Source organism: Oncorhynchus mykiss, chromosome 18, assembly GCF_057628025.1.
Source record: "Oncorhynchus mykiss isolate SJ-2025 chromosome 18, ASM5762802v1, whole genome shotgun sequence".
Lineage (NCBI taxonomy): Eukaryota > Metazoa > Chordata > Actinopteri > Salmoniformes > Salmonidae > Oncorhynchus > Oncorhynchus mykiss.
The window spans coordinates 13,395,001-13,409,118 of record NC_143039.1 but is presented as its reverse complement, the minus strand read 5'-3'; the positions used below and the strand labels follow the sequence as shown (position 1 = coordinate 13,409,118).

At 47.9% G+C, this 14,118-nt stretch overlaps 1 protein-coding gene across 1 annotated transcript in view; it reads left to right on the top strand.

The window, feature by feature from the left end:
- tmem255b (transmembrane protein 255B) overlaps window positions 1-14,118 on the top strand; it is a 29,916-nt gene that overhangs the window by 3,969 nt on the left and 11,829 nt on the right. Inside the window, exons 3-4 of the mRNA XM_090209466.1 lie at window positions 1,833-1,895; window positions 10,578-10,667. Coding sequence (XP_090065592.1) covers window positions 1,833-1,895; window positions 10,578-10,667 — 153 coding nt within the window. The remainder of the gene's footprint in view (window positions 1-1,832; window positions 1,896-10,577; window positions 10,668-14,118) is intronic.

Genomic DNA, 14,118 nt, shown 5'->3' with positions numbered 1-14,118 from the left:
AGACTGGCAGCTCTGGCGGCTCCTTGCAGACTGGCAGCTTTGGCGGCATCCTGCAGACTGGCAGCTCTGGCGGCTCCTTGCAGACTGGCAGCTCCATGCAGACTGGCAGCTCCTTGCAGACTGGCAGCTCCTTGCAGACTGGCAGCTCCTTGCAGACTGGCAGCTCTATGCTAACTGGCAGCTCTATGCTAACTGGCAGCTCTATGCTAACTGGCAGCTCTATGCTAACTGGCAGTTCTGAACAGGCGGGAGACTCCGGCAGCGCTGTAGAGAAGGCAGGCTCTAACAGCGCTAAACAGGCGGGAGACTCCGACAGCGCTGGAGAGGTAGAGGGCTCCGACAGTGCTGGACAGGCGAGGCGCACTGTAGGCCTGATGCGTGGTGCTGGCACTGGTGGTACTGGGCCGAGAACACGCACAGGAAGCCTGGTGCGGGGAGCTGCTACCGGAGGGCTGGGGTGTGGAGGTGGTACTGGAAAAACCGGACCGTGCAGGCGCACTGGAGCTCTTGAGCACCGAGCCTGCCCAACCTTCCCTGGTTGAATGCTCACGGTCGCCCTGCCAGTGCGGCGAGGTGGAATAGCCCGCACTGGACTATGCAGGCGAACCGGAGACACCGAGCGCAAGGCTGGTGCCATGTAAACCGGCCCAAGGAGACGCACTGGGGACCAGCTGCGTAGAGCCGGCTTCATGGCATTAGGCTCGACGCTCAATCTAGCCCGGCAGACACGCGGAGCTGGAATATACCGCACCGGGCTATGCACCCGCACTGGAGACACCGTGCGCACCACTGCATAACACGGTGCCTGTCCGGTCTCTCTAGCCCACCGGTAAGCACAGGGAGTCTGCCCAGGTCTCCTACCTGGCATAGCCATACTCCCTGTTAGCCCCCCCCCAAGAAATTTTTGGGGCTGCCTCTCAAGCTTCCATCCGCGTCGCCGAGCTGCCTTCTCATACCAGCGCCTCTCTGCTTTCACCGCCTCCATTCTACGGTAACCTTCCTCGCACTGCTCCAGCGAATCCCAGGCGGGCTCCGGCACTCTCCCTGGGTCGGCCGCCCACCTGTCGATCTCCTCCCAAGTAGTATACTCCATACTGTACTCCTCTTTGGGCTGTTCCTGTTGTTTCTTCTCCCGCTGCACCTTAGTGCGGCTACACTCCCCTGGTTTAGCCCAGGGTCCTCTCCCGTCGAGGATTTCCTCCCATGTCCAGAAATCCTTATTGCGCTTCTCCTCGCGCTGCTCCTGCCTGTTGACACGCTGCTTGGTCCTTTTGTGGTGGGTGATTCTGTAACGGTTTTCTGTATGAGAAGGAGAGTCGGACCAAAATGCAGCGTGTAGATTGCGATTCATGTTTAATGAAAAACCACACTAAACACAAACACTACAAAAACAATAAACGTAACGAAAACCTAAACAGCCTATCTGGTGAAAACACATAGACAGGAACAATCACCCACACCCAAACAGTGAAACCCAGGCTACCTAAATATGGTTCCCAATCAGAGACAATGACTAACACCTGCCTCTGATTGAGAACCATATCAGGCCAGACATAGAAATAGACAAACAAGACATCCAACATAGAATGCCCACCCAGATCACACCCTGACCAATCAAAACATAGAAAATACAAAGTAAACTATGGTCAGGGCGTGACACATAACAACAGACTGAACTCTCTCCTCTAGCACAACAGTTATCACCATAACAACAGACTGAACTCTCTCCTCTAGCACAACAGTTATCACCATAACAACTGACTGAACTCTCTCCTTGAGTGGAAAGTCAACAATCTCTGTAAATAAAGTGCCCTCTTTCTCTCTTTCTCCAGCTGAGTTTCGGAGCGTTCTTAGGGATTGTTGGAATTAATTTGCTAGAGAATCGAAGACCCATGGTGAGTCTTTAACCCTTACCCCTAACCCTTACACCTAACCCTTACCCCTAACCTGACGTTAACCCTTACCCCTGACCCTTACCACTAACCCTTACCCCCAACCCTTACCCCTAACCTTTACACCTAACCCTTACCCCTAACCCTAACCTGACGTTAACCCTTACCCCTAATCCTTACCCCTAACCTTTACCCCTAACCCTAACCTGACGTTAACCATTACCCCTGACCCTGACCCTTACCACTAACCTTTACACCTAACCCTTACCCCTAACCCTAACCTGACGTTAACCCTAACCCCTGACCCTTACCCCTAACCTTTACCCCTAATCCTTACCCCTAACCTGACGTTAACCCTTACCCCTAACCCTTACCTCTAACCTTTACCCCTAATCCTTACCCCTAACCCTAACCTGAAGTTAACCCTTACCCCCAACCCTTACCCCTAACGTTTACACCTAACCCTTACCCCTAACCTTTACACCTAACCCTTACCCCTAACCCTAACCTGACGTTAACCCTAACCCCTGACCCTTACCCCTAACCTTTACCCCTAATCCTTACCCCTAACCCTAACCTGACATTAACCCTTACCCCTAACCCTTACCTCTAACCTTTACCCCTAATCCTTACCCCTAACCCTAACCTGAAGTTAACCCTTACCCCTGACCCTTAACCCTAAGATGACGATAACCCTGAACCTTTACCACTAACCTGACATAAACCTAATCCCTAACCCTTACCCCTAACCCTTACCCCTAACCTGACATTAACCCTAACCCCTAATCCCTTACCCCTAATCCCTTACCCCTAACCCTTACCCCTAACCTGACATTAACTCTAACCCCTAATCCCTTACCCCTAATCCCTTACCCCTAACCCTTACCCCTAACCTGACATTAACCATAACCCCTAATCCCTTACCCCTAACTCCTAACCTCTAACCCTTACCTCTAACCCTTACCCCTAACCTGACATTAACCATAACCCCTAATCCCTTACCCCTAACTCCTAACCCTTACCCCTAACCCTTACCCCTAACCTGACGTTACCCCTAACCCTTACCCCTAACCTGATATTAACCCTAACCCCTAACCTGACGTTAACCCTAACCCCTAACCCTTACCCCTAACCTGATATTAACCCTAACCCTTACCCCTAACCTGACATTAACCCTAACCCCTAACCCTTATCCCTAACCTGACATTAACCCTAACCCCTAACCCTTACCCCTAACCTGACATTAACCCTAATCCCTAATCCCTTACCCCTAACTCCTAACCCTTACCCCTAACCCTTACCCCTAACCTGACGTTACCCCTAACCCTTACCCCTAACCTGATATTAACCCTAACCCCTAACCTGACGTTAACCCTAACCCCTAACCCTTACCCCTAACCTGATATTAACCCTAACCCTTACCCCTAACCTGACATTAACCCTAACCCCTAACCCTTACCCCTAACCTGACATTAACCCTAATCCCTAACCCCTAACCCTTACCCCTAACCTGATATTAACCCTAACCCTTACCCCTAACCTGACATTAACCCTAACCCCTAACCCTTATCCCTAACCTGACATTAACCCTAACCCCTAACCCTTACCCCTAACCTGACATTAACCCTAATCCCTAATCCCTTACCCCTAACTCCTAACCCTTACCCCTAACCCTTACCCCTAACCTGACGTTACCCCTAACCCTTACCCCTAACCTGATATTAACCCTAACCCCTAACCTGACGTTAACCCTAACCCCTAACCCTTACCCCTAACCTGATATTAACCCTAACCCTTACCCCTAACCTGACATTAACCCTAACCCCTAACCCTTACCCCTAACCTGACATTAACCCTAATCCCTAACCCCTACCCCTTACCCCTAACCTGATATGAACCCTAACCCTTACCCCTAACCCTTACCCCTAACCTGATATTAACCCTAACCCCTAACCTGACATTAACCCTAACCCCTAACCCTTACTCCTAACCCTTACCCCTAACCTGACATTAACCCTAACCCCTAACCCTTACTCCTAACCCTTACCACTAACCTGATATTAACCTTAACCCTTACCCCTAACCTGACATTAACCCTAACCCCTAACCCTTACCCCTAACCTGACATTAACCCTAACCCCTAACCCTTACCCCTTACTCTAACTCTAACCCGATTCCCATGTCTACCCCTTTGGCATTTGTAAACATGAAGGCACAGAACAGTAGGTAACAATATGGGGATGTCATGACCTTGCCTTCTTATTGATGGGACATCAAATCAACAATACACAGGTTATGTTACCAACGTTATGAGTTTAGAAAAGAGTTTATAGCAGAGGGCCATTTCTGAGCCTTCGGCAAATTAGATTACTGTTCTACTGTAATGTTCTTGGTCAATGCACCTGATTGGATGTGTGGTCAGGGAAGGGAATGTGATTGGCTTAGAGCTCGGGTGAGAACACGGGTAATTGTGTTAGTATTGGATGAAGCATTAGGACGACAGGAACCTCTCCGAAAGGGACACAGTGTGCCATGGAGGCACCGCTCGGCCCCCTGGGTATCAGTGACTGTACCTGGATCTTTCTAGGTTAGTCATTTATTTAACAGGTCTGGTGTCATGTATCTGGTTGGATCACCATGTCTTCCTCTACAACTCACTGTATACTGGATCCATTGTAGGTTGCAGAGGAACTGTAATACTGGATCCATTGTAGGTTACACAGGAACTGTATACTGGATCCATTGTAGGTTACAGAGGAACTGTAATACTGGATCCATTGTAGGTTACACAGGAACTGTATACTGGATCCATTGTAGGTTACAGAGGAACTGTAATACTGGATCTATTGTAGGTTACACAGGAACTGTATACTGGTCCATTGTAGGTTACAGAGGAACTGTAATACTGGATCTATTGTAGGTTACACAGGAACTGTATACTGGATCCATTGTAGGTTACACAGGAACTGTATACTGGATCCATTGTAGGTTACAGAGGAACTGTAATACTGGGTCCATTGTAGGTTACACAGGAACTGTATACTGGATCCATTGTAGGTTACAAAGGACCTGTAATACTGGATCCATTGTAGGTTACACAGGAACTATATACTGGATCCATTGTAGGTTACACAGGAACTATATACTGGATCCATTGTAGGTTACACAGGAACTGTATACTGGATCCATTGTAGGTTACACAGGAACTGTATACTGGATCCATTGTAGGTTACAGAGGAACTGTAATACTGGATCTATGGTAGGTTACACAGGAACTGTATACTGGATCTATTGTAGGTTACACAGGAACTGTATACTGGATCCATTGTAGGTTACACAGGAACTGTAATACTGGATCCATTGTAGGTTACAGAGGAACTGTAATACTGGATCCATTGTAGGTTACACAGGAACTGTAATACTGGATCCATTGTAGGTTATACAGGAACTGTAATACTGGATCCATTGTAGGTTATACAGGAACTGTAATACTGGATCCATTGTAGGTTACACAGGAACTGTAATACTGGATCCATTGTAGGTTACAGAGGAACTGTAATACTGGATCCATTGTAGGTTACAGAGGAACTGTAATACTGGATCCATTGTAGGTTACAGAGGAACTGTAATACTGGATCCATTGTAGGTTATACAGGAACTGTATACTGGATCCATTGTAGGTTACAGAGGAACTGTATACTGGATCCATTGTAGGTTACACAGGAACTGTAATACTGGATCCATTGTAGGTTATACAGGAACTGTATACTGGATCCATTGTAGGTTACAGAGGGACTGTATACTGGATCCATTGTAGGTTACACAGGAACTGTAATACTGGATCTATTGTAGGTTACACAGGAACTATATACTGGATCTATGGTAGGTTACAGAGGAACTGTATACTGGATCCATTGTAGGTTACACAGGAACTGTATACTGGATCTATGGTAGGTTACACAGGAACTGTATACTGGATCCATTGTAGGTTACACAGGAACTGTATACTGGATCCATTGTAGGTTACACAGGAACTGTATACTGGATCCATTGTAGGTTACACAGGAACTGTAATACTGGATCCATTGTAGGTTACACAGGAACTGTATACTGGATCCATTGTAGGTTACACAGGAACTGTATACTGGATCCATTGTAGGTTACACAGGAACTGTAATACTGGATCCATTGTAGGTTACACAGGAACTGTAATACTGGATCTATTGTAGGTTACACAGGAACTGTAATACTGGATCCATTGTAGGTTACACAGGAACTGTAATACTGGATCCATTGTAGGTTACACAGGAACTGTAATACTGGATCTATTGTAGGTTACACAGGAACTGTATACTGGATCCATTGTAGGTTACACAGGAACTGTAATACTGGATCCATTGTAGGTTACACAGGGACTGTATACTGGATCCATTGTAGGTTACACAGGAACTGTAATACTGGATCCATTGTAGGTTACACAGGGACTGTATACTGGATCCATTGTAGGTTACACAGGAACTGTAATACTGGATCTATTGTAGGTTACACAGGAACTGTATACTGGATCCATTGTAGGTTACACAGGAACTGTAATACTGGATCCATTGTAGGTTACACAGGAACTGTAATACTGGATCCATTGTAGGTTACACAGGAACTGTAATACTGGATCCAAAGCTACCTTTTCTTTTCACTGGTGACTGTCAGCAGGTGTAGAGGCCAGCTTGACGTTACCTCAGAATACATACTACTGGGCTTATAGTTGCTCTGCACAAGAGGTGCCACTGTGCCAACCCCTCACACACCCTCAACTTTCACTCCTCCCCCCTGCCTCCCCTCCTCCCCCCTGCCCAACATGGCTCCCTGTCCCCAGTTTACAGCCTTAAAATGTAATGACAACATAGCTGCTGGCTGGCACACTCACTGAGCTGCAGTGTCCATAACTAAGAACCCCTCTCTCTCTCTCTCTCTCTCTCTCTCTCTCTCTCTCTATCTCTCTCTCTCTCTCCCTCTCCCCCTCTCTCCCTCTCTCTCTCTCTCTCTCTCTCACTCTCTCTCTCTCTCCCCCCCTCTCTCTCTCTCTCTCTCACACCTCTATGTTAGTATCAGTAGTAAAGTGATAGCAGATCGGGATGATCAGGTTGGCTCATTAGAGAGCAACAAGCCGTATCACCCTGCAGTTTCAACACCACAGACCAGAGTCAGGTGACACTGTGTCACTTCCTGGAACTCAGAGACCTGTGACATCTATAACCTCTAACTGAAAGGAAGTGACTGTTTGGAGGGTTGTGATTGAAGGAACTCTACTCTGTTACCTGAACAAGAACAACAGTTAGTTTCAATAGACCTGTTCGTTGGTGTTGTCAGGCCTGGATCCTCTGACACTAGAGGAAGTTAAGAGGTCTGTTTCAGAGACTGTTGTCCTCCCGGTAGTTTGAGGGTGTATTTCATACTGTGTGTGTCGTCCTCCCGGTAACCTTGTGGCTCGGGCGGTGGCCAGTTAAGGGTCGTATTTTACCCAGAGGGCCGTGGTGTGTCCAGCAGCTGATAATCATGGTGGCCGCCCGCCTCTGGCCGTTGATTACTGTCCGCTCCGCAGTGATCCTCTCCACCTTCAGATGGTCATTAGGAGCTGTTACCTAACATTGTAGATCCTCTCTCTCTCTCTATCTGTCGTTGTATCTCTCTCTCTCTCTATCTGTCGTTGTATCTCTCTCTCCCCCTCTCTCTTTATCTCTCATTGTATCTCATTCTCTCTCATTCTCTCTTTATGTCTATCTTTGTCTCCTTCGTTCATCTGCCCCCCTTTCTCTGTCTGTCTTTATCTCTCTCTGTCCCTCTCCCTCTCTCTCTCTCTCTCTCTCTCTCTCTCTCTCTCTCTCGAAAGTGTGTGAGGGAGTGGGTTTTTACGAGCTGGCAGCTGGTGCTTTAGGTAAAGTGAACTAATGCTGTTGTCAGGGCCCATTGTCATCTCCTGCTACACACTGTTCTGTGCCGGGCAGGGACCTCTCCTTCTGCAGCCCATAAAACAGCAGTCATTTAAACTGCTAATGAACTACACTGGACCGAGGAAGAGAGATGGGAGAGGAGAGGAGGAGAGATGTGTTAAGAGGAGAGGAGGAGAGATGGGAGAGGAGAGGAGGAGAGATGTGTTAAGAGGAGAGGAGGAGAGATGGGAGAGGAGAGGAGAGGAGGAGAGATGGGAGAGGAGAGGAGGAGAGATGGGAGAGGAGAGGAGGAGAGATGGGAGAGGAGAGGAGGAGAGATGTGTTAAGAGGAGAGGAGGAGAGATGGGAGAGGAGAGGAGAGGAGGAGAGATGGGAGAGGAGAGGAGGAGAGATGGGAGAGGAGAGGAGGAGAGATGGGAGAGGAGAGGAGGAGAGATGGGAGAGGAGAGGAGGAGAGATGGGAGAGGAGAGGAGGAGAGATGGGAGAGGAGAGGAGGAGAGATGTGTTAAGAGGAGAGGAGATGTGTTAAGAGAGGGGGAGAGATGGGAGAGGAGAGGAGGAGAGATGGCTTAAGAGAGGGGGAGAGATGGGAGAGGAGAGGAGGAGAGATGGGAGAGGAGAGGAGGAGAGATGGGAGAGGAGAGGGGGAGAGATGTGTTAAGAGGAGAGGAGGAGAGATGGGAGAGGAGAGGAGGAGAGATGGGAGAGGAGAGGAGGAGAGATGGGAGAGGAGAGGAGGAGAGATGGGAGAGGAGAGGAGGGGAGATGGGATAGGAGAGGAGGAGAGATGTGTTAAGAGGAGAGGAGGAGAGATGGGAGAGGAGAGGAGGAGAGATTGGAGAGGAGAGGAGGAGAGATGGGAGAGGAGAGGAGGAGAGATGGGAGAGGAGAGGAGGAGAGATGGGAGAGGAGAGGAGGATAGATGGGAGAGGAGAGGAGGAGAGATGGGAGAGGAGAGGAGGAGAGATGGGAGAGGAGAGGAGGAGAGATGTGTTAAGAGGAGAGGAGATGTGTTAAGAGAGGGGGAGAGATGGGTTAAGAGAGGGGGAGAGATGGGTTAAGAGAGGGGGAGAGATGGGTTAAGAGAGGAGGGGAGAGGAGGAGAGATGGGTTAAGAGAGGAGTAGAGATGGGTTAAGAGAGGGGGAGAGATGGGTTAAGAGAGGAGGGGAGAGGAGGAGAGATGGGTTAAGAGAGGAGTAGAGATGGGTTAAGAGAGGAGGGGAGAGGAGGAGAGATGGGTTAAGAGAGGGGGAGAGATGGGTTAAGAGAGGGGGAGAGATGGGTTAAGAGAGGAGGGGAGAGGAGGAGAGATGGGTTAAGAGAGGAGTAGAGATGGGTTAAGATATGGGGAGAGATGGGTTAAGAGAGGAGGAGAGATGGGTTAAGAGAGGAGTAGAGATGGGTTAAGAGAGGAGTAGAGATGGGTTAAGAGAGGAGGGGAGATGGGTTAAGAGAGGAGTAGAGATGGGTTAAGAGAGGAGGGGAGAGGAGGAGAGATGGGATATGAGAGGAGATGAGAGGAGGAGAGATGGGATATGAGAGGAGTAGAGGACTTTGTGTGTATTGAGGCTTCTGTTGGATTCAGATTTTCACCTTGTGTAAAAAGAGAGTCTTGAGGAACATGTGTATCTCCATTGATAGAGAGTGTCACGGCAGGGAGGGATGAAAGCTGGGCCAGGGCAGTAAGGAGGTACAGGAAAAGCACACGGCCATCAGCCCAGCACCAGTCTGCTAGGAGGGATTGGGAGGCAGTTAAAACGCTTTACAATATCAACTTGATGAACACCCATCTGTGATCGGGTCTGCTTGGGTTGGATGGGCAGTGTGTGTCTGTGTGTCTGTGTGTGTGTGTGTGTGTGTGTGTGTGTGTGTGTGTGTGTGTGTGTGTGTGTGTGTGTGTGTGTGTGTGTGTGTGTGTGTGTGTGTGTGTGTGTGTGTGTGTGTGTGTGTGTGTGTGAGTGTGTGTGAGAGAGAGAAACGTGCTCTCACACACACTCCATCATGGTGACTCAGTGAGCTGAAGAATTAAAATGACCACCAGTCATGTTCACATGAACAGGCCTTGATTAGAAAACCCTCATTTCCAGCTGACTGGGTTTATAACATGAATGGTTTTCTCCCTGTCAATGGAACGACGCTGTATTGATTTAACTGAGTTTAGGATGTGTCTTCATAGGATGTGTGTGTTTGTCAGAGTATGTGAGTTTGTGAACATGTTTGTGTGTGTGTGTGTGAGAAGAGATTGTGAAAAGGTGTGTGTGCTTGTGTGTGTGTGGGTACGTGCGTGCGTGGATGAGTATGTGACGTGTGTGTATGAGAGAGAGACTGTGTTAAGGTGTGTGTGTTGGTGAATCAGATCGGGGGAATGAGATTGACCTTCCCTGTGTAGAAGGGTCGTCCCTTTGGCCCACTCTGATTGGAGGACACTAAACAACCCATAAAGTACCTCTGCCTGACGAGGCAGGAAGCAGAGAGCTGTACATTTCCTTTAGTACCCCAGTCCTCATCCAGGCAACACAATCATCTGAGGCAAGGGCACTGACTGGGACACTGGCTGTGTTTGTGTGTCGGGGTGTGCTATGTGCATTACACTTACTAATTCTACTTCTCTCCTTCTCTCCCTCTCCTCCTCTCCTTAACCTCCTCGCTTCTCCTCCTTACCTCCTCTTCTTCCTCTCTTCCTCTCCTTCTCCCCCCTCCTCCTTCTTCTCCTCTCGCTCTCTTCCTCCTGCAGCTCATGGCAGCCATCATCTTCATCAGTATGGGAGTCATCGCTTCCTTCTTCTGTGCCATCGTGGACGGAATCATCGCGGCTGAGTTCATAGTCAGTACACACGCACACGCACACACACACACACGCACACGCACACTCACACTCACACACACGCACGCACACACACACACACACACACACACACCCTCTGCTCAGGCTGACTCCGGTAATGAAACGTTGTAGAAACAATCAGATGGAACTCTGGTCTCTGGTCTCCGTGGCGAACTGTCCCCGTCACCGCTCTGTCGTTATTCACATGGCAACAGTCAAATCAGACCAATCTATCTGAGCACTCGCCCTGCCCGGCATTGTGGGTGCTCTGGTCTGACAGCCTGTGACGACAGCCCAGTTAAGACCGATTGAACATCCCATAATAACACTAACATCCCTTCACTCTGAGACAAGACAAGCTACAGAATTCTAGGTTGCCTCCCAAACAGCCCCCTTTACCCTAGATAGTGCACTACTTTTACCACAGCCTTAAAGTGGAACTGACAGTGTTTTAACTACTTTGCAGATATGATACAAACAGACACTCAATCAATCAATCAATCAATCAATCAATCAATCAAATGTATTTATAAAGCCCTTTTTACATCAGCTGATGTCCCAAAGGGCTGTACAGAAGCCCAGCCTAAAACCCCAAACAGCAAGCAATGTAGATGCACAAAGACAATGTTCATCTGAATATCGCCACATGAAACCGAATCTCATCGGGATGCAGTTGTTTACATTTCACGTCTGTATTACTGTGGATTATTGACGCTGGTGAAGAAACCTCTCGTTTCCTTTTAAGGTAGGAATGGAACAAGTAACTCTGCTGTAGCTACAGTATACTATGTATATATACTGTATACTACTAGGATACTATGTATATATACTGTATACTACTAGGATACTATGTATACTGTATACTACTAGGATACTATGTATACTGTATACTACTAGGATACTATGTATACTGTATACTACTAGGATACTATGTATACTGTATACTACTAGGATACTATGTATACTGTATACTACTAGGATACTATGTATACTGTATACTACTAGTATACTATGTATATATACTGTATACTACTAGGATACTATGTATACTGTATACTACTAGGATACTATGTATATATACTGTATACTACTAGGATACTATGTATACTGTATACTACTAGGATACTATGTATACTGTATACTACTAGGATACTATGTATACTGTATACTACTAGGATACTATGTATACTGTATACTACTAGGATACTATGTATACTGTATACTACTAGGATACTATGTATATATACTGTATACTACTAGGATACTATGTATATATACTGTATACTACTAGGATACTATGTATATATACTGTATACTACTAGGATACTATGTATATATACTGTATAATACTAGGATACTATGTATATATACTGTATACTACTAGGATACTATGTATATATACTGTGTCATCAGACCGTCCAAAAGACAGGACCAGACTGAGAAAAGTGCTGTGAGATGAAGGAACAGATAACAGGCAGCTCTAGGAAGAGTCTTGGTGGTTCCAAACTTCTTCCATTTAAGAATGATGGAGGCCACTGTGTTCTTGGGGACCTTCATTGCTGCAGACACTTTTTGCTACCCTTCACCAGATCTGTGCCTCAACACAATCCTGTCTCGGAGCTCTACGAACAATTCCTTCGACCTCATGGCTTGGTTTTTGCTCTGACATACACTGTCAACTGTGGGACTTATAGACCGGTGTGTGCCTTTCCAAGTCATGTCCAATCAATTGAATTTACCACAGGTGGATTCCAATCAAGTTGTAGAAACATCTCAAGGATGATCAATGGAAACAGGATGCACCTGAGCTCAATTTCGAGTCTCATAGCAAAGGGTCTGAATACTTATGTAAAAAGGGCTTTATAAATACATTTGATTGATTGATTTATGTAAACAAGCCATTTGCCACAAGGGCCTGCCAGGGCCTCCCGAGTGGTGCAGGGGTCTAAGGCACTGCATCACAGTGCTAGCTGTGCCACTAGAGATCCTGGTTCGAGTCCAGGCTGTGTCGCAACCGGCCGCGACCGGGAGACTCATGGGGCGGCGCACAATTGGCCCAGCGTCGTCCGGGTTAGGGGAGGGTTTAGCCCAGCATCGTCCGGGTTAGGGGAGGGTTTGGCCCAGCGTCGTCCGGGTTAGGAGAGGGTTTGGTCCAGCGGGGAGGGTTTGGCCCAGCATCGTCCGGGTTAGGGGAGGGTTTGGCCCAGCGTCGTCCGGGTTAGGGGAGGGTTTGGCCCAGCGTCGTCCGGGTTAGGGGAGGGTTTGGCCCAGCGTCGTCCGGGTTAGGGGAGGGTTTGGCCCAGCGTCGTCCGGGTTAGGGGAGGGTTTGGCCCAGCATCGTCCGGGTTAGGGGAGGGTTTGGCCCAGCATCGTCCGGGTTAGGGGAGGGTTTGGCCGGCAGGGATGTCCTTGACCCATCACTTGCGGGTTAAGTTGTCATTGTGTCAAGAAGCAGTGCGGCTTGGCTGGGTTGTGTTTTGGAGGACGCACGGCTCTTGACCTTCGCCTCTCCCGAGTCCGTACGGGAGTTGCAGCGATGAGACCACGAAATTGGGGAGAATTGTTAAAAACAAAGGACCTGTCATCATTCACTATGAACTGGACTGTGTGTTTACAGGCAGTAGGACCTGTCATCATTCACTATGAACTGGACTGTGTGTTTACAGGCAGTAGGACCTGTCATCATTCACTATGAACTGGACTGTGTGTTTACAGGCAGTAGGACCTGTCATCATTCACTATGAACTGGACTGTGTGTTTACAGGCAGTAGGACCTGTCATCATTCACTATGAACTGGACTGTGTGTTTACAGGCAGTAGGACCTGTCATCATTCACTATGAACTGGACTGTGTGTCTACAGGCTGTAGGACCTGTCATCATTCACTATGAACTAGACTGTGTGTTTACAGGCAGTAGGACCTGTCATCATTCACTATGAACTGGACTGTGTGTTTACAGGCAGTAGGACCTGTCATCATTCACTTTGAACTGGACTGTGTGTTTACAGGCAGTAAGACCTGTCATCATTCACTTTGAACTGGACTGTGTGTTTACAGGCAGTAGGACCTGTCATCATTCACTTTGAACTGGACTGTGTGTTTACAGGCAGTAGGACCTGTCATCATTCACTTTGAACTGGACTGTGTGTTTACAGGCAGTAGGACCTGTCATCATTCACTATGAACTGGACTGTGTGTTTACAGGCAGTAGGACCTGTCATCATTCACTATGAACTGGACTGTGTGTCTACAGGCTGTAGGACCTGTCATCATTCACTATGAACTAGACTGTGTGTTTACAGGCAGTAGGACCTGTCATCATTCACTATGAACTGGACTGTGTGTTTACAGGCAGTAGGACCTGTCATCATTCACTTTGAACTGGACTGTGTGTTTACAGGCAGTAAGACCTGTCATCATTCACTTTGAACTGGACTGTGTGTTTACAGG